This window comes from Aphelocoma coerulescens, chromosome 7, assembly GCF_041296385.1.
Source record: "Aphelocoma coerulescens isolate FSJ_1873_10779 chromosome 7, UR_Acoe_1.0, whole genome shotgun sequence".
NCBI lineage: Eukaryota > Metazoa > Chordata > Aves > Passeriformes > Corvidae > Aphelocoma > Aphelocoma coerulescens.
Genome location: NC_091021.1, coordinates 22,318,073 through 22,344,974, shown reverse-complemented (window position 1 = coordinate 22,344,974; position 26,902 = coordinate 22,318,073). Strand labels below are relative to the sequence as shown.

The window sequence follows — 26,902 nt, the reverse complement described above, 5'->3', positions numbered from 1 at the left end:
TCAGGTCTTTGAAACGCCCAACTTGCCTGGGTGCTTAAAACAGTCAAGTTGTAATGGTAGGATTCTATGCTTGAGAAGTAAGACATGATGGAAGTAAATTCTGTCATTTTTATCTATAGATATATTTTGTTTGCTTATCTTAAAGCAAACATTTTCATGTTGAAGATTGTAAATAAAAAATCATATTTCTTGTAAACAACATCCCTCTAAAAGCTTCTCAAATCCATTGAATTTTTTTTCGTGCTTTCTAGTAGTCATTTTTGTCATAGCTTGAGATACCCTGATAGTTTTGATTTTTTTCCTCTTCAAGGTCAAAATCTGTAATTCAATTTAGCAAGTGCACAGATGTGTTAAGTTCTCTGTGCTAATTCTTATTATGAATAATAGAGACGTGTCTCTTTCTTCCATCAGAGAATGAAGCAAAACTCACTACCTTTATACTTTCCTGAGGGTATGTATTATAATGAGGGATGACTTCAGAAAATCATTATCCTAGCCTTCAAGTTACCTTACAGAACCCCCCTGTTTTAAATGTCCTAAAAGGAACAGATAGATAGGAGACCTGTTAAAAATTAATAAAAATATATGACTGGAAGACCTGCGTGGAATGTGTAAGTCGCCGCCATGGAAAGCTATTGAAAGCTGTGTCACTCCTTCTTTTTCATTTTCAATCTCTTAAGCAGAGATTGCTTTTTTTATTGAATGTTTGTACTATAGATAGCAAAACAGCTCTGTGATCATAGCTGGGTGAGGCTGTAACGTAAACAGCTAATTACAGTTTGTGGAATCCAGAAAGGCTTCCTTTCTGAGCTGAGCCCCAACAGCAGCCATCATGAGGAAACAGAAGTAGAGCTACCCTACTTGTATTTCTCTGTCTGTAGAAGAAGACTAAGAAAAATGCTTTGTCTCAGTGACTGTTCTGTTAATTTAGGCAGTTAGGTGTTTGTGGAGCATGGAAGGTGATAATAGCAGAGGTTCTTCTGTCTTTTACTGGTGATTGGTGTTTGGCTGTATTCCTTTGCCAGGATTCCAAGACTGTTTCAGTTTGCCTGATATTTACTGTAATTTACCTTGGAGACAAATACACATAATTGACACTGGGGCTTTCAGAACTATGCTGCTCGTTGGCTGGATAGAAACCTTTGTTCTCCTGAACACAATTTTTCTTGACTAGTCCTCACTGAAGATGAATTTGCTTTGAGTGGTGCAGCTAAAAATAGGATCCTGGACAAATTTCTCATTACATTTTGGGCACAGTCAGGGGGTTACTATTACTTTTACGTGCCATATTCTATGAGGCAAAATTGCATGCATCAAACAGTATGCAGTATTTCATTACGATGTTGCAGTCCTAATATTTTTAGGACTAAAAATATATGCTTGACTTTCACTAAACTGCCAGTACTTATATAGCAAAGTGCTCTGCACAGAGGAAAGCAAATATCACGTTTTTGTGCTAGCTCTTTGATTGGAAGGAAAGGCCTGATTTAAGTTGCAGTTGTGCTTGTTTGCAACATCAGTATATGGAGTGTTCTCTGCTTCTCAGATGTAACTCCATTGCTAGGGCCAGGAAAGAGGAAAACTTGCTGAAGAGTAAGCACCTTGAAGAAGGTGCTTCAAAGGTTTTCTGATTACAGTTTTGGCTGTTTTAAGAATATTATTAGCCTCTTCATTTTATTTGAACTTTATCCAAAAAGTACCCATTTATTGGATGCGTAACAGATCATCCCATTTCCTTCACAGGAAGAAACCCAATAAATTATTCCAGGTGTCTTTATTAGGCTTATGGATTTTGAAATGATAAAATGATAAGAAAATTCTCGAATTTCCCTCTTTGGCACAGTGCAATTACATGTTTAATCAAATAACTTTCCGGGCTTTCTCCCATGAGGTAATGAACACTGTGTTTGGGAACCAGTATTTAGCTTATAGGTTATTACTTCTAGCTAGTCAAAGTGTTTTGAAATTAAAGGGATAAAACTTGTGATAAAGTTACCTCATCTGACTAGCTATTTTAGCCTACCAATTAATAAAAGTTTTGATCCAGACAGGGCTGGAGTAAATGTTAGAAAAAGCACTTATAGGTCAGTAAAAAAGTATCTAGGTGGGGCAGAAAATGAAGACAACTCAGAATTAAGTTTTGAAAGGTTTTTCCCATTGCGATCCCACAAATGGTCTCTTTTGAGTAGAAAAATTCTTGCCACATTCTTCATATTGAAGTCAGTATCCTCAAATTTATGGGTTTCTGTCAGTGTGAATTGGCTGCTGATTTTCTGAGTTCAATCTATGTTATGGTTGATTTCGATATCTTGTAGTCACTTGTTTTACAGACATGAAGTATTTCACAGCTTTGAGGAACAGAATCAGGTGCCAAGAGCAAATATTAATTTATGCCACTACTTCTGCAAATTGCTGTAAAAGTTCCTCATAAAATAGAGGAGTGGATGAATATGCAGATGGGAATGTTTGAGAGATTTAGGAATAAAACTGGACACTAAGGGTCCCTTTCCTCAACAATTGATTTGAAAGATGAATTTACACACAGAAGTTATAGATTAACACTTTATAATAAGGAGTTTAATGAAGTTTGTACAACATACTGAATGGGAATTCATATGTTATTTTGGTTAACAACTGTTGCTAGTAGACAAATTTAAATTGTAATTTGTTAGTGTTCAAAGAAGTTTTTTTGCTAAGGTGGTATAAAATCACATCTTTTCTTAATTTAGTTCATTGTAGAAAATCTACACAAAGCTCTGTTTTCTTTTTTACAGTGAGTCTAACAGGAAGGAGTTCTCCTTTACTAAGAGTATCTTGTTGAATATACATTATTTATGCGTTATTTCAGTTGGAGTTCAAAATTTTATACAGCTTTGCAAATGCTTATATTCATGAAAATTTATGACTACATTTTTGGGAATAATTTTTTTATCATTATAGTGACAATCAAGAAAATGTTAGCATCTTAGAAGATGTAAGAGAGAACAGTCCATAAGAACTGTTAGAGATGAGTAAAATCCATTTTTAGGGCTTATGTAGCTCAAAACTATAAATCCTAACACTTCAATACAATGCACAAATATTTTTTCATTTACAAAGCAGGTATTTAGGTTTTCAAGTGTTTTGCATGTAAAATGAGGTGGGGTAAAATAATTAAGTGTTTTTATCTTTGGGTATAGATGCTAATTTCTAGAATTATAAAATGGTTACATGATCTAAGAAAAGGCAACACAAAAACCAAGCAAACTTATTAGAAAAGAATTGAAGTAAGAATGAATAGAATTCTCATATATGGAAATGAGACAAAGCTTAGAAAGATTGAATGATGAATGGGCATCTATAGCAGAAATCAGTTTCTCTAAGTCTCAGTTAAAGTGCACATTGTACCAATATATTCTCACTGGAGAAGAGGATGTTACCCAGTTGTGGAATAAGTATGTACAGAAGAAATTTCTGCATTTCTCTGAATACAAAGATGGAAGAGGGGTAGTATTAAATAAGTTTGATTAGAAGTTTAAACTAAAAGATACGGCAAAATTTTGGGCTATACCTTTTTTTCCTCAAAAAGGGAAAGAGTTATATATGAACAAAGGCTTCCTTAGCTTTACTAGTGAACTGGCATACACTGGGAAATAGAGTTGCGGCAAACAACAAAAGCAGTGAAACAGAAAAGAATGATAAAACAGTTGGCTGTGATTTAGTATTTATTTACAGGGTCTGTGCATGCTAGAATCTTCCAAAATTTCACTGTTTGGTTAAACAAACACTATTCCTGCTGTGAGAACTGCCAGTGAGAACTGGTGATAAATTCTTGCCAGAAAAAATTAAGGGAAGAAAAGGATCAACTGAAAGAACTTCTACACTGCTATTATGAAACCATTACCTTCACTTTTCACATTACAGCCTATTCAGCCATTTGCTGCATATAAGATAAGAAGTCTCGGGCACCAGACTAGAAAGAATTCTATTTATACTCAAATGTGCTCATCAAACTCCTGACAACATAACTTTTCTTTTTAATAATCTATTATTATCATCATCACTGCCAAGCCCAGTGCTGAATCAGAACCTAAGCGTGTTAGCCATCATCCTGGCACATAACAAAATACAGGATCCTTGTACTAGAGAGCTTACAAATACTGTTGAAAATATCTGTCAGTATTCAGCTGATAAATTTTTAAATTTTTGCCTATCCAGAGATAAATGCAGTCACTGAGCTAAACCTAAAAAATGTTACTTGTCTTCCATAGGTCTTAACTTGTTCAGAGGGCCCTCAGCCCTTCAACAGATTGGAATCCCTCTTTTCTTCACAACATGAAATGCTTTTTTATTACATTGTATTAGATTTTACAGAATTACAGAATATTCTGAAATGGAAGGATCACTGAGTCCAACTCTTAAGTGAATGACTCATACAGGGATTAACAGCCATCCACAACCTCGAGGTTACTAGCGGTCTGCTGTAACCCACTGAGCTCACCTCAGTGGCAATTTCTGTCATGAGGAACCTTACGGTAAGTGGTAGCATTCAAAACTTGGCTGCAGCTTGTGGAATAGATGCTTTTAGAAAAAGGAAAGGCTTTTCAAAGATACACTTAATAAATTTGATGAACTCTTGATAAATCAATTAGAGGAAGGATGAAAGTATGAAAAGTTATCTTGTTTTCTAGGGTCAGGAAAATAGCTGCAATATACTTGCTTCCTAATAACTTTTACTTCTCTCATGCAACCTGACTCAGTCATTTTTATTTTCTCTCATGTTGAAAAGGCATTCTAATATGAGGAAACTCAATCTAAGGAGCTCTGGAAAGAAATCTCATGATCTGTGTGCTTCTGGGTAGTAGATGTTAATGCAATCTGAAATATTTTGTCTTTTGTCATTAGCTGTTGCTTATCCTGGGTGTTTGTCAGAGATGTATTACACTTGCTATATGTCTGGTTCCCTCTCTATTTTTATTCTCCAAATTGGTTGCTGCATTTGAAGGGATTTTGTTTCACTTTTTTTTTTCTTCCCTGAACCCTGAACTGGTACCCATTACTGTCCATTTTGTGTGTGATCCAGTGAAAAGAGATCACCTGGTTTGCATGTTCTAAATAGAGTACAATGATGAAAACCTAATTATATTCTGGGGAATCTGCTGTGTACCTTTCTTATGCTGGGAACATGACTTTAAAAAAGATGTTTTTACTGGTTTACAATCCACCTTTTTTGACTTCTTTTCTAGCTTATTGGTCTCTCTCTGCCTTTTCTAGATTTCAAGGCTTTTGTCTGTTTGTTTTAATTTAAAACCACCATTGAACAATATCTTGCAGTTATTTCTGGATGTTTTTCATAGTTTGGCCGCTTTCCTGCCAAGAGGAATTTTTGACTATGTAGCATATTTTGTATCACCATACATCCCATCCAGCCCACATAACAGTCTGCTCTGAAACCATAAGCAGCTTGGTAGAAGATGGAGCAGCCATGTGCCTGCTATAGTTTCTGCCAATTTCTGGCATCTGGCTGTGCCCACTAGCAGGAAAATGGTTCAAGTAACCTTTCTTTGCCTCCTTTTGCACCTTGATCTCTCTCTGTTACGTACTGAGCTTGGAGGCCCACCCATTATTTTTCAAGAACTCTCCGCAAGGAAATCCCCTGTGTACATCAGGTGTAAATACCATAAAACAAGCAGAGGATGTTTTGACAGAGTGTTTTTTTTTTTTTTTTTCAGATTTCCTCTTTAGTGGCTTTTCACTTTAAAATACAGCGAGTGATAACACTTGAAAATGTACAGTGATGTGTCACAGATATCAGAACAAAATGCTCTTTTTCAAGACATGAGGCTCTGTTTTTTCTCCCCAATTGGTATTTTACCTTCTATTTTGTCAATAAAACCACAGTAAGCAAGGACAAGCTGAACAATTTTATCTATGTTATGAAGTTGCTTTTTAAATGGAGGAAATAGGATGTTTCAAAATCACAAAACCATGGTATAATAAGATAAAACTAGACTCTGAGTAGGGTTTACCTGATGCGCTTGTTATAAATTTTTATAACAATTAAAATAGCAATTTTATTATTTTTGCTGATATGCCTTAATGGCATTTTAACCATATCATTCGCAGAAAAAAAAAAAAGTGTTTTATTGGTATCTCAAAAAAACCCCAACAAAAAACTGCTGTATTGGTTATCAAAAAACCCCAAACCCAATGCAAAACAGAATAAGAAAAGGAAGCATAAAAGCACAAGATTTAAAATATGTACTGTAAAGACTATTTACAAAGGCTCTTTTAAAAAACATGTGATGTTCTGTGAACAATAATTATTTGCAGACTGCAAGTTTCCTGTATTGGAAATTTTCTTTGCCACATTCTTATACACCCTGTCATTGTAGCATTCCATGTACACTTCAGGTACTGTGTAGTGTTTGCATCAAGAAAGTTCTCTCCTTGCTTCTCACAGTGAGAATTGTACTAGTCTTTATCTCCTAACTAGAGAAAGCTGAAGTGTTGATTTAACAACTGGAATACTTAGGTGCCTTTATTGTACTAATGTTAAAGATTATCTCACTGTGAAAAGGTATTTTCTAACTGTTGCTGAGCCAGCCAGGGGTGAGTGTTAATGCCCACTGTTAGAGCATGCTGTGCTTTACTAAGAGCTTGTACAAATGGGATGTGTTCTAGGAAATCTTGTAGTAAGAGCAGATTACGTGAGTGGCGATACAAAGCAGAAGGATCATGTGCTGCTGCTGCACAGTGAAGGTCAGCAAAAGAGCATGTGTTCTGCAGATAGTGGGACAGAAAGCTGCACAGTGTAGCTGTATAAGAAGTGGACTTTTGTGTTGAGTTTTCTAATTTTGACAATACTTATGTTCCAGAGTGGAATGAAAGCAAAAGCATTTCCTGTACATCCAACACCCCCCCGCCCTGCCCCTGATCCTTCAAGTTAATCAAAATACTTCAATTTGAAAAAATAAGGATATTTAATAATTTTTTAACTGATTTTTATATTTTCTGGTCTATTTTAATCACATTTCACCAACTATAAATCAAATGCCACAAATTATTTTTTATAATATAGAAATATTCAATTTTGAGTAGGCTAAGATGAAATATTTGGGCTAGATCAAATTTTTTTTTTCAGTTTTCCATTTTTAATTGATTTTTGTCAAGGGTAATGCATTTCTTTGAAAGGTTTTAGTTTTTATGAATTTATATATCCTAGTACTATTCACAAGATCTATGCTGTTAGTACTACCAAAGATCTAATAGATTATTTTACCAACATCTTGCAGTAGGTTTTCTACATTTAGCTTCTTATGATTTCAGATTCCATCTGAATTGAGTCAATCAACAGGATTGCATCCTTTGCTAACCTTATTGCCCATGTTAATTACTTCTCCAGATAAAAGTAGAGGTAAGAGAAATTTCATTGAGTAACTTACGATTTACAAGTTTAGATGGTAATATTGGCTTGCACTTCTCAGGAGATGCCACATTGTCTTCATCTGTTACATACTCAAAATTAATAATAAACATCATTGCTACTCCCTCTTGATTTTTCACTGGAATTATGTGGGTGTTGCAAATGAAGGTAGATCCTGCAGATGGATTAAAAGAAGACAAAGAAATATATAAATGGAAGCAAACATCTTTTTTTTCACTTCAGTAATTCTAGTTACACCAACAGACAATGAAGAATATTTCTTTGAATTCAATAATTGACCATCAAACATATTATTCTTTAATTTAAACAGGAATGTTTTCATAGAAAGAAATACCACTGTTCATAATTTCTTGGAGTCTTACCTTTACCAAAAGGTTTCTCCTTTAAGATGTCAATTTTACTTTTTGGGTTTTTTTTTTGTTCACTGGAAGTGCCTATATAGACAGACTTGCAATATGGAGACATTTACCACCAAAAGTAGAAATGTGAACACTGTTCCAACCACAGTCCTTGCAAAGAAAGCAGAATCTGATTCTTCTAAATGTTGAACATTCTTCAAGCATTTGGTTCTATTACACAGGATGAGTCATGCATTAAGTATTTATGGATGTAAATATACCACTATTCTTATTTTAGGTCTCAGTCTTTTGGGACTGTCAAATGTTTAGGTTTGTGTTAAAAATTGTATTTGTTATTTGTTTTATACTCCATCACAAAAATCTTCTAAACTGTGCTAATAATTTTCAATAACTTTCAGAAGTGTTTGACTTAAGTTTTATATACAATTTAAAGTATGAATTTAAAAATACCCTAGTTTTCACATTTATGGAACATACTCAGCCTATACTGAAAGTAATAGAGAGTGTAAACTTTCAACACCTCTGGTGCTAAGGATGTTCTTGTTTAAAAACCTAATTACAGATTTAAGGAGTTCTTTGTATAGCTTTAGAAGTTTCAGTTGACAAGGTCATTAGTTTTGATTTAATTCCTTCTATTAATGTTACAGAACATAGTGGTTCCAAAAACAATGTGATTGCTGTAAGCAATACAATAATGTGCTAAAAGCTTCATGCAGACATAACTGTGAGATGGGGTCTTTCCATGATAATTAGGGACTGGTTTAATTTACATCATCTGCAATTTAGGCACTCAAATGCAGTAATCACTGAAACTTGACAGACTGTGCAATTTGACAAAAACAGATCCTGATCTGGATTGCACAAGATTATTTTTTTTTGTTTGTTTCCATTAAGGAGAGAGATAGTACCATTTTTATCATTATAACCAAGATCAGATTCTGGCTTCTTGTATTTAATGTAGTACTTGCTGTTATGTGGTATATATGGCAATTTGAGTTATATATAAAATTGACATGCCGGCCTTTCAAGTTTTGCAGCTGTAACTTCCATCCATTTAATAAAACATTTAAGCTGTGGCACTTGCCACAGTTTCCATGGTTACAAGCTCAATGTCTTTAGTAAACAGAAAATAAGCAATTTAAGACTGTTCCATTAGAGCTAAAAATAGAAGTGCTGCAAGGCCAACCATTGCAACATAGACTGGTTAAACAGAAAGGCTGGACAGAATTTAGGATAATCTTTGTGGTTTTAGCAAACAAATAATATACATACTGAGTTTAAAAAGCCGAAACTATATTGATTTGCTTGGAAGGAAATTATATGGACTATTTTGCCATGAAGATTTATAGGTTGAGCAGGTATCCCCCAATATCTGGAATCGGGGCATGGCTGAGGCATGCATGGCTTTGAATAACACTGAACTTCAGTGGATCAAGTGTTTGTCAGTGTTTGTAAAGGAGGAGGATGAGGACACTTCTTTAAAAACTTTCCTGCTTTTGAAGGCAAGCTTTTGAAATGCTTCTCACAGTGCTAAGTAATGACGCGATCTCCCATTTGTGTAGAACATTCCACCCTCAAGAATTTACAAACCTCATTTGTACTGGAGCTAGGGATTTGCATCTCTGTGGAAATGCAGAAGTTGTTTGACAGTCCACAGCTTAAGAACATGGCAAAAAGAGCAGGGGATTGAAAATTTAAGCTGTATGTAGAAATATTTCAGGAGCAAAAACTGGGAAAGGTTCCTATGTGGTTTAATTTAGCATAGTTTATTTGAAGACCAAATACGCCATTGGCTAGTAAGTCCACTATAGTTCATTAGTCTGAAGTTTTTCCAAGAAGCCTGGGTTTTTTAAGAGGAAAGGAATATTTACTTTTTTTGTGTGACTGAAAGTGGAATGCTGCAAGTTAAGCAAAATATAGTGACAGTCTCAGTCACTGTTAGTGACACTGTTAGTGCTTGTCTTTACTACAGACACTGCTATCTGCTGTACACTTATCAGTTTCTAGCTCTGTTGAAGTGACAATAAGGAAATACAAAATTGAAAATAGCAAGGAATACCCTACTGTGAAGGGTAAAAAGAAGGGATGGGTACAAAGAAACAACATTGGCAAATTCAGAAGATAAGCTTTGAGTTGTTAGAGTTGATAGAAATAAAGAAATGATAAGAAGCAGCTTGTTTACAAACAATCTTATTCAGTATTTTCACTCTGGCATCCCACTGCTCCTCATTACACTCAGCATGTTTTTCCTGTTTTGTCTCTGTGGTGAATATTTCAAAAGTAAGATATACTTCCGATGAGCAATTAAAATGGTAATGTACTTTTTGGAATTTGCATTTCTTATCTAATAGCACGGGCAAGTGGATGATTTAATGAGAACAACTAAGAAAATTATACCTTTATAAATAACAAATTCAATATCCAGCAATATATCTGAATTTTCTCACAATTACTCTTGAGGAGTGATCATGAAATACACCTCTTTTTGCTCTCTTGTTATCATCGTTGGAGATGATAGAGGACAAGCTGGATATTTTCTTGTCAGCTTGAATTCGATGGTTATAGGGACTTGTTTTCTTTTATTTATGACATTGTAAAGACCACTGTTTCATCTATTTAAATTAGTGGAATAATATCCATATGGGAAGAACAGATTTCACTCCCCTGTTTGCAGTGTGGATATGATGTATGATTCCATGGTTATGTATTCAACGGTATGATTTCACAAGACCACACAGCCTTGTGCGAAACAAGTAACTGCCAAAATACATACACAAGTGACAATAAATATTTAAGAAATAATGACTTAGAGTATATTAGGGTTATATAAGGATATATTGCACCATTCGAGCAATTCTGATGAAGGAAAGCCTATTTAACTATCTCTACATAGTGTTTAGAGTTGACTTGCTTCAAGAAAGCAGTGCAAGGCAGGTACATCAAGCCTATTAATCTGGTTCATGAAATCTATTTACCTTTCCAGTGATTTGTATGGAAGATTTTAGGGTAGATTTTTATTAGACTGCATCTTCTAGATACAACTGCATTCATTTATTTGAATTGTAGTAGTTCCATTTATAAGCAATTTGGAGGGCACAATGCAATTATATATAACAGTGAAGACATTCCAAATTCTCATATGAAAATCTCTTACAAGTAAACTTTGAAAAGTGACAAATCCCAAACAACTAATTTGATTCAGCCTTCTTGGGAACAAAATCTTCACAGGTTATCATATAAGCCAAGCTCAAAGGATTGCTGAAAAATCAGACACTGGCATTTAAGTAATTGTCCTAATTCTGCAGTATTGCCATGGTTCACAGTAAAAGGACCTTTCAAAATTCATCATGGTTCTACAGGATGGCTCTGGAATCCTCTTGCCCTGAGTGGGTTTGACAGTTGCTATCTGCATTTCACCATTTAAAAATTTAGACTCCCCCACTCAGCACAAATTTGAGGACAGCCTTCATAGGGCTGAGACTAGTTTCAATATATTTTGGAACCAATCTTGTCTCTCTGTGCCAAAGCATTTATGACTTCTCAGAAATTTTTTGTTACTAGAGCTGCTGTAGACAACTGACTAAGGCTATAGAAAGAAAAATATTGAACATGTCCTCTGTGTGCATATAGAAATTTCTGGGCAGGGTGACCTCATACCAGAGTTTCCTAGGATTGTGATAATTTTTTACTTCTATGACCTACAAGTAGTCCAGAGTAGGCGTCTGTACAATCCATAGCCACTTCTGCTCATCTAAAATTGAAGGCAACAAAGAATAAATCAAAACATAACAAAGGAGGAGCCAACAACAGCTTGCCTACTAGAACAAGACCAAAGACAGTTAAAAAATAGAGGGAGAGATACTCTCCATTTCCAGGTCTAGACAGTCCTGTTTGCTGTTTGCAAGACAGCTCTTAATGAAACACATCTGCAGTACTACAATTTTATGGTAATACAGGTACAAGAGAAAGAAGCTGGATATTCTTTGCACTTTTATTCAATAATCACTAGTCTTATTTTGGAAATACCCTCCACTTCCCTCAATATGATTCACACTTTGTCATCAAAACAAATGCTCAAAATGCCTTCTCTCAGAGGCATAAACTTAAAACTACCAATTATTGTAGAAGTGCAATTTAATATGCTTCATATTCAATTGTGTGCTAAGCTTAGTCTTAATTCTATCATGGTTTTACTGAAATGGGGCACAGAAAAGTCCACATAGTTCCAGTTTTGTTAGTAATGAAGTGAAATACTGTTTTCATAGATTCATTTTTTGACTAGTTACTGTGACATCATTAGAGTGTGCTCACTATTATACTAAGTAGAACCTTAATATTTATCTGTTAAGCAAGAGTTGACTTCCATAAATACAAAGAAAACTATGCAATAAAACATAACCAATCTCATTTTGTTATCTTGTGTCCATGTTTATAGCCTTATTTGTCCTTTCATCATAGCATGGCTTATGGGGATTGCCCAATGTTAATAAGAACTTCTCTGGGGAAAGTAAAGAGAGCTAATCTGAGGGAGAATTAATGTGGAAGATCAGAAGACCTTCTCTATCTTTACCTATCCATCATGGAGTCTTCATCTTTGTGATGAGAAGCCAGAGCATGGCTTTCTACTAACTCCTACACTTCACAAATTCAATATTCTCTTCCTTCCTAATGGTCAAAACACCCCATCACTTTCTACTTCTTTCAGCTTGGAGAAGGTCTTGGAAAGGTGTAATACTTGTCCAGGCAGAACCTAAAGGGAATTTAATGAAATGAAATACATGTGCTGGTCTTGGGAAAGGAAATACTGTCCCACTTTGTGCCGACATTCAGGAAGGCTGAGACAGTGAGCTTTACCCACCATGCCCAGCATACAAGTAGTAACAAGCCCCTTAGGACCATATGAAATGCAGTTAATGGAAGTCTTGTTCTCTGGCCTAAACTGCTGTTTATAATCCATTTTATCACTAAATGCTGGCAGATAAAGGACATAGACATGCTTCTAATATGGAGTGAGGAAGAGTCAAAGGAACTGTGCAGTAGGGGAATTACTTGGAAGGCAAGATGGGAAGGGGGAAACAAGATGTTGTGAAATAAAGCTGTCTCTTGTACACAGCTGCTAAGACTTTCATATTCCTGAAATGTCCCAAGGAGAATATTCATATTTGGTACAGCTTTGTCTGAGATGTAACTATGGCTTTATTCCCTGTTGTTCCATAACTACTTTCAGCCAAACTTTAAAAAAAGAAATGGAAGTAAGCCAAAACCTTTGTTTTTCCTATGTGTTGTCAAGATTCTAGTAACAAACGTTTAAAAACTTTAAAACTTTGTTTTAGAAAACAAATACTGGTAATGGTGCAGAAGAATGACACCTGAAAATGACTGCTTGTAATTTATTAATGAGACCAGTATAGCAAAGCATTTTTATTCTTGAAAGGTTACAAAGAAAAGGAAATGGAAAGAAAAGCAGTATCCAGGGATTATTTGCTCTGCTTTGTGTGGTTTTTGTGACTTATCCCTGAAGAAAGTCCTTTCTTTTATGCTTAAAATTCAGAAGCCTATTTACCTCCACTTTGAGGTCCACTCTAAGCAAACACTGTGTTAGGTGATGTTTAGTTGGCATTTAGGGACAATTGCACTGGGGATGTGTATTGAATATTCAAGCAAAGCCAGTTTGTCAAATAATGAGGCATGATGTGTATTGTGATATAGGGACTCAACATGACCAATCAAGGACTGAAAAGCCAATTTCTTCTGTTTCTATTCAAGTGCAAGCTAGGAACAACACAGTATGTCATAAGGAATATTTTTTTCAACAATGCAAAGGTTTACTTTCTTTCTAAAATCATGCTAAGAACTCTATTCCTGTAATAATATGTTGAAATAGTCATGCAAAATTTTACATGGCTTTATGGTAAAGGACTCCTTTAGCAGCAAATACCTTTGCAAACCTATTTTTGCATTAACTAAGTATTAACAGATTTTCACAACTTAGTCTTTTTGTTTATATAATAAAAACGAGTGGAAGAAGGACTGAATCTGCTCTGAGAATATTTCCCAGCATTTTGTGATCTAGAACCAGATCTCTGGAGAGAGATACCATATAATTACTTGCTCAACTCAGTAACAAACCCATGAAGAAAATATTGGACAAATACTTCTGTCTGTTTGTACCTGCAGCTCTTTGCGTCTTTGCAGTTGGTGTCATTTATTCAGACCTTTGGAGATATCTGATTTGTAAAGACCCTATTTAAATTTTGTCAAAACTTTATAGGAAAGAATTACCCTTGGATGTTCCTTTCTTTCCTGCCCTGCATTTGTTCTGTAGCTGCACACATAAGGAATAGGAGAAAACTTGATGCTACGACTAAAGATGATTATATTGGTAGACATAAAAAGCATCTATTCTGGGAATCCCAGTTTGCATTTTAAGTGTTGCCTGTTGCTGCCCTTCATTGTGTACAGGTATAATTTAAATTTCTTCTAAAGGTGTTAAGACTGAGACATAAAAAGAAAAGGGTTTTAATCACACCAGCATTAAAAATGAATGAAGAAATTAAGGATAACTCAAAGAAACTCTTGATCCCATTTTCACAATTGAATTAGTAGATAACAGCCCCACAATATTAAACTGTCTTGTAAATTTCCATACAGAACTTTGGGCAATGGGTTATACAACTCTCTTTATGTTTTACCTGTATCTTCTGAGCTGTGTCTGTATGTCACCATTTTCCAATTCCATCTGACTGAAAATGAGCCACCGTGAGTGGCAAGGATGGGGAATTCACACGCTTCCTATATCTCTGACTGTCTATTCTGAAAGACTCACTGCAGAGAACAACTAAAAATAGATAGGAGGTTGAAATGTATTATATCCCTTTTCAATGGAATAGCTATTTTTAAGGGGGGTGTGTAGAGACAAGAAAAATGTATTTGGCTGATATTTATTAGGGACCTGTCAGAAACTGAAAATAGTTCATGCCTCAAACATTGATACAAAGTTTTGCTCATTATAAAGAAGCTACAACCGAAGAAGCCTCCCTGAAGAGTGGGACTTTGAACTGAAAGTCAAACTGTTTAGATAAAGGGAAATGCATTGTTCAGTCGTCTCAGGTTGAGTGAAAGGTATGCATCTGCAAAAGGCCAAAGCCACCAGCTGCAACTATCCCCGGCTGAGTTTGGGGTGGGGGGACAACACAGCTCACAGAAGCCAGGCTTACACAGACTCCCTCCAACTGAGGGTGGAAGAGGAGGTTTTGGGTGCATGGTGCAACCTCTGGTGAGAGGCACTAAACACCCATCCTCTGATTACACAAACCGGCCCAGCTGTGGAACCCCAGGCCACATCCACGGGACTTTCACGTGAGAGGCTTGGCCCCACAGGGCTGCACATGATGCAACAGACCCAGAGTCTGCTGTGAGAGACTGACCCCCACCCCAGGGGGACATGCCAGGACATGCCCACCTAGCCTGAGCATATACACCCATGGGACTCTGTGCCTTCTGGGGGGGTCTTTATCACCAAGAAGACCAGCTGGAGAGGATCAACGGAACATCTCGGGATTCATGGAGTGGTGATATTTTCCTTATTCTGTCCCTGTCACTCTTCCCCCCCCCCCACTTTTCTTTCTTCCTCTCTCTCTTTCTCTCATATTTACCATCAAATAAAACCCTTACTATTGTCACTGGCATATGGTCTCGTTTGGACCTTAATTCGGGCAGACGCATTTCTAAGAACCTTAAAACTGGATCATAACAGGACCTTACAGTGATTAAATGAGACCTACTTCTTTGCCATTTTATTCTACCCTCCTTAGTAAATATTCATTCTGTCACTGAAATGGTTGCTGATACTAAGATTTGATTTATAGGACCATTTAGGTTTTGTAAGATATTAGCTTACATTGTTTAAATGTGAGAAGAATTTTTAAAGTAACAAGCTAACAAAAAAATTGCCCTCTGGAGTCTGTGGACAAGTTCATTACTGGACTGGCATATATATGAATATCTCATTTGCTCTCCTTTTAATCCCATTTGTAATATAATTGAATTGGCAGATAAATACTGTTCAACTGTGCATTCCAGCATTTCCTAGGCTACTGCATTGCTAAAATTATTGCTAATTTCCTAATTATATCTACACCTACACTAATAGGCTATGGTGATTAATTGTAATGCTGAAAACATTTTGTATGGGAGGACAGTTTCCTGCTTTATTGTTTAAGCATATATAAACATGGGCAGAAGATACAGAGCAATTAAATATTTGGCAAGGAAAGAAAAATGAAATTAAATGAAAAATAAACAAGCAGTGATATGTTTATAAAGAAAAGCAATAAAAAAGCATAGAGTGAAAAATGTTGAAAACTGTACATGGAGAGTGAATATTTGCTTCGGATCCACGCTGCGTGTAGAATAATTCTGTTGAAACCACAGATGGGCCAAAAATTGCAAGATAGGCTTTTTTCTTTCTGTCTCAGCTCACCTTAAAACTACATTTGAGTTTTGTCAGAGGGGATTTGTCTAGAACACAGACTAAAGTCAGGAGGCCTGGTTCTGACAGTCAGTCTTGAACACTCAAGCTGATCTTTCTCAGAGATACACTCTTGTCCAGGCATAGTGGGGTTAAAGCTGGGTCTGAAATTGTTTCTGGATGGGTTCTCATTACTGACAGTTTGCAAAGATGGTATGTTCAAACATGAGTGTTACTTGGAATCGTTCGGGCCCTAAATTAGTGTAAAATATCTTACATGTTGTGTACAGCATGTAGTATTTCTGAAAAGCAGTGTCTGTGACTTGTCGTTGGGGATATTTCTGTCTCTGCATAAGCAGTTCAACATCTCTGGCCCAGTTCCTTGCACCTATGTAAAGTTTCTGAGTGCATTGCACACAGTGTGTTACCTGATGCTGAAAGTCAAACATGGAAGATCAGGGCAGGTTGCACAAAGGGCTACATCTATGAAAAGAACTTAATTATTAAGCCTGTAAACCCTTTGCAAGTCAATTGTCGAATAACTGAAGAAGATCTTTCATTCTTTTGTGTTGTATGTGTTACAGACTATGTGAATTAAGCAAATTCAATGCTTCTCATCTTGTTTGCTTAGTATAAATACTTCTTTACAGACACTTGCAGTATAGTTACAGTGAATGCAAGATATACTACACTTGATGAATTTCATAACTGAAGATTTTAAGAGGGAAACATTGTAAACAGTGCTATTTTAGAAAGAAAGGAACTGAAATATTTCACTGAGAAATTTTCAAAATTAAGTATTTATTATTTTTAAAGGACAATATTAAAAAGTGATTTTTTTCTACATTGCACATCATTCTTGTGAGAAAAAATATTTTTAAATGTGTATTTTACTGAAAATATATTAAGAAATAGTTTTCAGGATTAACAGTGAATAGTAAATCCAGTTTGCTCAACTGTGTGATACACTTGAACTGAGGACATTTTAAAAGATGAGATTTTTTAGATACTAAAATGTGGATATATTTGACTAGGGTTTTCTGTCTATTAACAAAAGAGAACTCAGAATGTAATATCTTAAAACATAGAGCATCCCAGTGTGGGACATTAATAAAAAATTACCAATGTCCAGTGTCATTGGACGTAGGTCAGTACCACCTGAGAAGGGTCAGTGATGAGAGATCAGATTCATTTCTGAAATTGAAGAGATGGGTGAAAAAAAAAATAATTTGGCTCAAATAATAATAATAATACAGAACTATGTTTTAAGTGGTACCAACAGGCATTTATATTAGTTTAATCGATTTTCAATAACTTTGCAGTCTTTGTCAAGACAGAGGATTTTTAATTAGGGAAGGCCATAATAGGAATTGCATGAATTCAGCAGAACTATGTGCAATTAAAATAGCTTTGAAAACAACTGGATTTCATTGTGAAAATGCATTGGTTTTTTTTTTCATTCACATTTTCAGTAAGCTTATTTAAAGCATTGCACCAAACAAATACCAGAGGTACAGCTCAAAGTGACAAATGTTGGTAGGACACATTTTCTCTCACATTTTTTTAACAGAAAAATAAAGATTTACAGAATCTCAATGTCTGTTTATAAACATTTTGTGATAATTTCAAATTTAAATATACCTTAAACATAAATCTTTGCAAAAACAACGAGGTGACAAATAATGGTTCTAATTTCTTATTTTTAGCTAGTTGGCCAAGAGTTAGGAAGTATTTAATTACACGTGCTAAAATTGAAGATGCCTTTTTTCTTTACGTTTTCCCCTCAATCTTTCTTTATTTCCACCTCTCTAGTTCTTTTTTTTCCTCATAGATATTCTTTTCTAAACCCTCATTAGAAGCTATGGACTTCTGGGTGTTCAACTGAGAAATGTCTTACTATGTTCATGAGAAAAGGGATCTTAGGTTTGTTGAATATTGCCCATCTTGCAGAAAACGTGCAGACTAAGACTTTTTTTTTGTGAAAGTAGCCTCATTTATTTCCCTAAATTAAACTACATAAACTATTTTAAGAACTAACTGAATTGTCTTGTAATGTAGAACAGAACAGAAAAAAACCCAAACAACACCAACACCAAACCACAAAATGAAACCCACAAACCCCCCTCAGAACTCCATTTTAGCAATTTGTTTAATTCATTCAAGGTGTTGGTCCAGAATACACTATGAAGTAAAACAGTGATCCAGATTCTGTTCTCACTGACACTGTGCCATTTCAGGGAGATTAAGGGTTTTTTTATGAGACAGTTCTTAAAAGATATCACAAAGAAGAAGGCATTAAATGGCCATACAGTATGAAGGGGGATATAGAAAAACAGATCAACAGCAGGACCCCTGAGGCAAGAGGGAATGCTGTCATTTCTGCAAACTTTCGCAAGTGCAATGCACATTCAGTTCCATTGGCCAAGTGGAAGGAGTACCATTTTCTAAATATAGGTGCCATTCTTATGGAAATCATACCCTTGGAAAATCACACTCATGGAAACATACCCTTCCTGATGTTTTATAAGTGAATTGATCATGAGTAGCATGAAATACACAACCCAAAGTTGTAGAAAAAAATAAATTGCGTCATCATATACAGGGTCAGATGTAAAGTCATTGTGCACATTACAGTGCTTTACTGTAATCCAGCAAAATGTATCTAAAGGGGAAGAACAGCCAGACACAAAATGATGGATTCTTGTTGTATGCAGTAGCTATCATAAGGTCTTGTTAACAGGGACAATGATGTGGAAACCCTCATCAGTGAGAAAGTCAACACTGAAAGCTGATGGAAGTAGTCTGGCTACTCGGATCATAAAACAAGTGGATGTAACCTCGCAGGACAAAGAAAGTAGTGGATTTGGGAGTTCTTTGTAACAAAAAATCATGGGATTTTGAATGCATATTAATAAATGTAGTGGAAGATATGTACTGAAGATTTGTCAAACACACCAGTAAAATATTAAACTTCCTGTAAAAAGAACCTGTTTCCTGGTGCAAAATCTCCAAGCCAAAGATAATGTATTTTTAATTTAAATTCTCATTAGAACTGATAAATATGAATAACTTACTGGACTAAAAGTTCATGGCTGCCCTAGGGGTGGTTTTCATGACCTGATTGCAATCAGTTTAGACAAACAAAGAACAGTCCCAAGCAGTAAAATAGTGCTCTTTCTAAATGGGTAATTTTCTGTGGTTGAGAAAAATGAAAGAAGAAATAATTGGGAGGTGAAGTCAGACAAATATATGAATGACAAATTGCAATTCTTAATGAGAATGTTACATAACTAAAGAGTAGCAATTAAAAGGTGCTGAAGATCTTAGCAAGTCCATCTGCACTGAGTGCAAAAGTAAGGGTAACAAATAGGGGTTAAAAGCTATATAGTGAATGGAGAGTGGAGAAAGTAAATACACATCTGGGGAAACTGAGAGGTATGAAATACCTCAAGTGGAGAGAGGAATGTGACAACTAAGAAGACTAATGAGAGTAAGTGAATACTCATTAGTGAATACATGAAGCAAAAAAATAACTCCAGTAATAGGAAGAAATTCCATACTGTGAGGGTACTGAGGTTCTGTAACAGGTTGTCCAGAGTAGCTGTGGATGCCCCATCCCTGGGAGTGTTCAAGGCCAGGCTGGATGGGGCTCTGAGCAACCTGTTCTAGTGGAAGGTATGTCTACTCATGACAAGGGGGTTGGAAGGAGATAATCTTTAAGGTCCTTTCCAACCCAAGCCTTTCTATGATTCTATGATTGTGCCAGCATCCATAAAAGGTATATGGTGGCAATCAAATGACTGTATGGCAGTGAGCCTGACATCAGTTGTAAGCAAAATAAGGAAACCTGTGATGTTAGATTAATTTAATAAAGAATACTGGACAGGAATGTAATTAATGTCACTCAGAGTGGTAATGCAGACATTATTAATGGACAAGAAATCTCATTTGATTATTATATTCTTTGTATAAGAAACCCAACCAAGTAGTCATTACAGACATATGCATTTGTAAGGTAGTCTACTGATTTTTATGCAATATTCTAATAAAGCTTATAAAAAGCTCATTACATGGTTTACAAATTGTCTGAGAGCTTCCAAAAAGTCATTAATGGAGGATCATAATTCAGTGCCAGTTTCTAGTGAAAGTCCACAGAAATGACCACAGTACCATTAAGTTGCTTTGAAAAGATCTGAAGAAAATATAAAATCCTTCTATGAAATGCATGGATGCTTCATAAACCAGTTGAGAAGTGGCTAATGATATGCTAATGAGTCAAAATAGAAGCATTTAAATGATTCTGTAAGTGGGACATTAAATGCAAAAAATGCATTATGAAATGGTAAATTTAGTCAGACAGTTACAGAACCAGGGCATGTAGTCTGAAACAAAAAAAGATAGCTATATCCTGGAACGTACTGTCTCACAAAAGAAATAATAGGATAGTATGTAAGAATGGTGAACGTAGCCTGCATAAAGAAATAGAATAAGAAGTCAACCTTTCCCTACATATGTAGCACTTAGGGGACTAAAACTGGATTGCTGCATACATTTTCTGGCATCTGAATTCTTAAAGTCCATTGAAAAATGGAAAGAGGCACAAAAATGACCAGAGGAATAACATTCTTCAGAATGGTGTCAATCTTAAAGATGTCAATCCTTGTTGTTTAGTGAAAAGTGGTTTGAGAAGTGACTTGCATTGCGATCAGTAACCTCATGGAAGGAGTGCTGCATACTAAACAGCTGTTGAGTCTAGCAAAAAGAACCTAAATATCTGGAAGCTAAAGCAGGTAATTTCAGCTGTATCCTCTGGATACAGAGGATCAGAGGAAGCAGTAGTTCTTCCTCTCCTTATGTTTTTAAGTCAAGACTGGAAGAAACAGACAAGTCCTTTTAACCAACAAAACCACCTATGTAATATTCATCTTCATAAAGTTCTAATGTTTCTTCTGAATATTCTGAATTCTTTCAATCAAGGAGGAATTCAGTGCTTTGTGTCCCAACTTTGCTCCATAAACCAAGATGCTGCCTCTGCCCTCCCTGTAATTTGGATTAAAATTTCATGTGCTCTCCATAGTCAAGTGGTAAAATTTCCAAAGCTGTTCATGATTTTGTCGGATTTTGATATTCTGCTCTTAGTAAGAGGTGGGATCCCAGTGGAAGCAAGGCCAGGTGACATGGGAAGAATAGAGATGCTACTTGCCACTGTGGGGAGATATTTTGTGTGCCCAAAGCTCAGGTGGAGTTGATGATCCTGATGGGTCCTTTCCGACACAGCATATTCTATGATTCAGTGATTCCATGGGATCCCATTTGAGCATGTTTTGGCACATCCTTTTGTAATGGTGGTGTAGCAGTGGATTGACTTCACAAAGCACGATTCCTAACCTCTTCCTCTCTCCTGCTGATGGACATAGCAGCAGATGGCTGTGGGATGCGCATGCCTGTTTTTCATTCAGTTGTATCAGCAGTGCTAAGTCAGTACCCTCCAGGGCAATGTGTGTGGAGGTGCTGTGCCTCTGTTTTTCTCATTCTCTCCCCATCAGCAAAGGGCACCAGTTCCCAACACTGACCCTCCCAATAATGATTGCTGGAGAATGTGTTTGCCTGTCTGGGCTGCATTCGCTGCTCAAATAGCAGTTTCCTGTCTCCTTTAGGAAAAAAGCACAGGCCAGATGGTGATGCAGGGTGAAAGCACTGCCAGTGCAAAATCATTATCATTAACTACATCTCCCCACAAATAATACATATTTATCTGTCAGAATGAAATCTCCCTTGTGAAATGTTAAAACTTTCCTTTGCAATAATTCTTTTAGAATAAAAGCTCTTTTTATCTACTAACAACTCCACCTGATTAACTAAGAGTGTAACTGTTCCTGGACATGGCAGTGGAATTTATTCTTTATTTTTGAAAGTAAATCCAGCTTAACATCCCCTAACCTTCACAGAAAGCTCATGTTCTTAGGTTGGAATCATGCCCTTAGTATCCATACTTGATGGCTTCACATGATGTCCTGACTACCCATATGTATGTCCATCTGTTAGGCTGGCATGGTGCCCTCCCACAAGTTGCTGGACTTTGGCCCTAGGACTGAATGCTTACTTAAATACTTATGTGACTTCCTGTCTGTGTGGGCGTGTGCGTGTGTGTGTGTGTGCTGTAACCCTCCTGCTTCTAATGGGCAGGATGGAAGGTATTTGCCTAATTTGCTTCAGGCAAAGCAGTCTAAATGTAACCCAGAACATCTTTAGATAGGGGTGTTTTTGATAGAAAAATGGTAAGCAATTCCATGGAGTGAGTTGGATTTTCCAAGCTGAGTACCTAAATCTAAACAGTTTACTAGCAAAGCATTGCTTTTGCTTAGGAAGAAATGCAAATTCTACAGGAGGAAAAAAAGAAATCAATTGTAAATAGTAATTTTGAGACAGCCCATTAACAGACACAAGAATGAAGTTTTCCACACTAAATGGAGGTGGGTTTAGAAAGGTATCCTTCCTAAAAGGGCTGGACTTTTGAAACTCTTCCCATAGACTTTCAGCTTGCTTGTCATAATTTTATTTTGCCAGCTTTGTTTTTCAAGTTGAGTAATTGTGCTTCTCTTATCAACTGCTTCTGGGTGGCATCTAGTTCAGAGCACACATCCTGGCTCAATCCACATAAGCAAAATGTGTGATTCCAAAGTCCTGTCTCTGCAAACCCTACAGCTATTGACTCAGGCTCTCCTCCAGGAGATGCTCTGCCTGCTGCTTTTCCTTTCTATCACATATGTATGCCTTCTCAGAGATCCTATTAGGCTGTAGACCCCTTAGCATCTCTTATCAAATTTACTGCACAGCACACACAGTTTTGACTTGTGATTTACTACTTGGACAACAGAGGAAATGAAGAAGCATAGATGTAGTAGAGGATTTTCTGGGGCAAAATCACTTAAAAACCAAATGAATATTTTTGCAAATGAATACAATTTTTCCTGAAATATATTTTCTAACGTTTCCTGGAAGATGAAAATTTGCTTGCTGCTGAGAGAGACTGTGGTCTGCCTGTTATACTCTTGTGGGAGGCTATGGCACATTCACCCCACTCACGAACCTTTCCATAGGAAAATGAATGAACAAGACTCTGAGGTTAAGGTCTTTTGTTTGCCATCTTGACTTTCAGTTTCCTGTAACAGTCTGTCAGCCTTCCTTGGACATCTGTTTCAAATGCCTTACAGTAACTTGCTTAAGACATAGCATGCTTCAGGCACAGTGCAAAATGGAATTCATAATACTAAATGATGCAGTGTTCACAGCCACAGCCCACTCTTGGCAAACTGCATGTTCCATGTTCTGGTTCTTAAGACAACTTTAGTAATTTGTTTAGGTATCTGTATGAGAAATGAATTCCGCTTATAATTTTGTTCTTTTTTTAATAGGCAAAATTGTAATGAAATCCTGGCTAATAATCATGAAAAAAAAAAGTTGATGCTAAGTCATCACGTATCCAGTCTTGAAAATATCCTTTAGCAGAAACCTGTCAAATATAAGTCAAAGCATATTTCTCTCATAATAATCTATTTGCTGCATTTAGGCCTTGTTGATTTGGAAGTTTAATAACTCTAGACATTGGTTATCTTTCAGCTTGCTAGACTGATGACCCTTAGCAACTGAGCAATGCTTACTAGTATTTTCCAATTTTTCATTTTAGATTTTTTTCTTCTATTGAACTTCATAAAAAGTAGGGATGTGTGACTTACATACAACTGCTTGACTCATGTAAATTGATGCCTGGCAATTTTAAGGGCTTCAGTGTTTTACCTATACAGTGCCCTTGAACGCACAGATACTAAAAATATACCAGCACACACACGCGCGTGCGCTTGTATTTAAAAGCACATGTGTTCTGTACACAAAGCACTGTAATCAAAGGTCAAGATCATCTGACACCTTTTATTGTGTAACTGTCCTGTTCACAGCTGCATTGTTCAGCTCGAATTTTTAGATTGACTTTTTTCTTCCAAAGCTCTATGTGGGAGTGTTGCATAGAATCAGTAAGTTATTCATTGTAATAACACAAGAGGGCATTTATGATGAGAAACTGGAAACAAAACTTAACTTCAGGTGTTCTGAATTATCTTCTACAGGTTATAGATGTATCTTAGGCAAACCGGTCCTAACAGGCAATAGTTAAATACCCTATATGTATTCTTGAATAATTTATTCATGATATGCAAGACTGAACAGTTAAAAAAAAAACCATGAGTGTAGAAAATAACAGTCAAAATTTCACATTGTACCTTCATTGTAACAATAAAGTTTGGTAGATGAAGTCCAGATTTATTTTCTTAAATGCCTGAGATCATGTTATTTTTCTAATATTAATGAGTCATACAGATTTTATGTGCTGATTGAGTCACCTTTACCACAAGAAATTAAAATGTGTATATTACATTCTATTCATGTAATTTCTGACAATTTTTAAATGGTCTATTTATTTTATGGTAATAATTTTTTAATATACACAATATGCATTTTTCTGTGGGGTGAAACCATTACAGTCTACTGTAAGCTCATCCTTTTCAAATTGCAGTAGCTAAATCTGTGGTAATCTCCTTTGAAAGTATGGCATAGAACATGTTATAAATACCACAAGAAGGGCAAAATTTACTGTGCAATAAAGGTCAAAGTGATAAAACCAATAAAGAGTATAATGAAGCCCATTGGCTGTGATTCAGCTGGACACTTAAACAGATGACAATTTTTTAGCTTGTGAGAAGTCTCCTTTGACTTAAGTGTCCGGCTGAATATGTCAGTAATTTGTACTTTGTGTATTACTTTGTTTACCTTTATATTACTTAAACATTACAATTAAAATCTTAGACTTTGTGCAGATATCTGAAATGACAGTGGAAGAACTGAAGTATTTACTAAGCCCCGTGTGAATATGAGAAATTAATGAAGATTTCAAAAAAAAATTTAGGAAAAAAAATCCATCCATAGAGACGTGTAATTTGAAGTCAAATTTGTATTCCTGCCCGGGCTTTTTTCTACTTTTGAAAAACTTGTATTTAGGAGTTCACTCCTCATATTTCACTTCTACTTACATTGGGCACTGACTTCAAGAAAGGCAGAGAAAGGTAAAGCCCTCCCCATTTTTGGTGCAGCACCACAGCCCAGTGAGGCTCACTCTCTCAATCAGGATCGTGGCCACACCCTCCCTGAATGCCATTGTGTCATGTTGATCAGCAGAGTATCTGAATTTCGGCATACGACTCTATGTGCTTACTCTGATCTCTCTACTTATCTTTACAACACATTCCATATCTCCCTATAAATCTGGATATAAGGAAACTGTAGTGCTCCCTTAACTCAGAAGCAAGTCATGCTTTGTGCCCCGGGGCAAAGAGATAGAAAATCAAGTCTACTGGTGTCTATGCAGCAGAAAATTTAATTTCAGTTCCAGGTCTTTTGAAATTAATTTCACTGTCCAAATGATGATCATGATTTTCCTTTCATTAGCACAGATCTTGAATGAGTTGCTCTTGATCTGTGCAAATGTGAGACAGGATTTCATAACCATGCTGTGCATTTTCAAAACCAGTGTCACAGTAGCTTTGTATCTCTCTTTTGAGATTTCAAACTAGGCTAGGGACTGGCTGAAAGTTATTACAGAAATATTTTCATTTGAGAGAAATGAATCTACATTTTTGATTAATGTAGAATTTTTATGAAGTTATCTAAGGAGAACTTTTTCTTGGGAAAAGAACCAAATAAAAGTAACAAATAAAACCTTTTTTTTGGGGAAAAAGCTGTCTTTTAAATGGGAAATACTAAACTGCTACTGTGCCAGGTGTAAGTTGTAGTTTATTGATCCCCTCCTTGTATTTGTTGGATTCTCTGATAGTGCTTCATCTCCCATGATACTTTATAATGTAGTAATTCTTTGAATTGACAAAGTATTGTACAAATTTTTCAAAAAACCCTAAACCAGCCAAAATCACAATGTCTGAGAAAACTGAAATAATTCCATATGCATTGGTTTGATACAGGTCTAAATATTTTTTTTTCATTTCTTCTGAATGGGCAAGTATAAATTTGGACTATCTTTATTAAACATTAAAAAATTTCCATTAATTTTCTCCTTTCCAAAAAGTTTTACATTAGCTTCTTTTAGACAGATTATATTTTGTAGTTGCACTGTGTGTTTGGGCTTCCTTCAGTTTTATTATGTTAGTGTACCTGAGACTAGCAGCAAAATACTGATTTTAATTGATTTTACCTGTGCTGTGCAATTGTAAATAACGTGTCCAAATTCACATCCTTCAGCTAGGGAAAGAGCTCTGGTAGGGTGAAAATTCTCTCCCTGTAAAACTCAGGCTGTTCTCTTTTCTTGAGCAGCTCTGAAGTCAGAAGGCTCAAGTGCAGGATGACTCTAGAATGAGTATACATACCGTTTGGAAGAAACACATTATTTCCCATCAGAAAATGCAAGTCTATGTACCTTTGAAGTGGTACAATATTACTCTTCCCATGCTCAAGTTTATTGTATATTCTGGCTAATCTTGTGTTCCTACTGCAATGGACTTCTGAAAGTCCCTTTCAACCCTGTGCTGCCATTTGACACCCAAGGAGAGCAGAGAATGACTTCACTAAATCATAGCTAGCAAG

General features: G+C 36.0%; 1 protein-coding gene across 1 annotated transcript in view; it reads right to left on the bottom strand.

Moving 5' to 3' along the window:
* The window catches only part of KCNH7 (potassium voltage-gated channel subfamily H member 7), a 217,133-nt gene that overhangs the window by 80,104 nt on the left and 110,127 nt on the right, over positions 1 to 26,902 (bottom strand). The window contains exon 3 of the mRNA XM_069020800.1: positions 7,421 to 7,580. Coding sequence (XP_068876901.1) covers positions 7,421 to 7,580 — 160 coding nt within the window. The remainder of the gene's footprint in view (positions 1 to 7,420; positions 7,581 to 26,902) is intronic.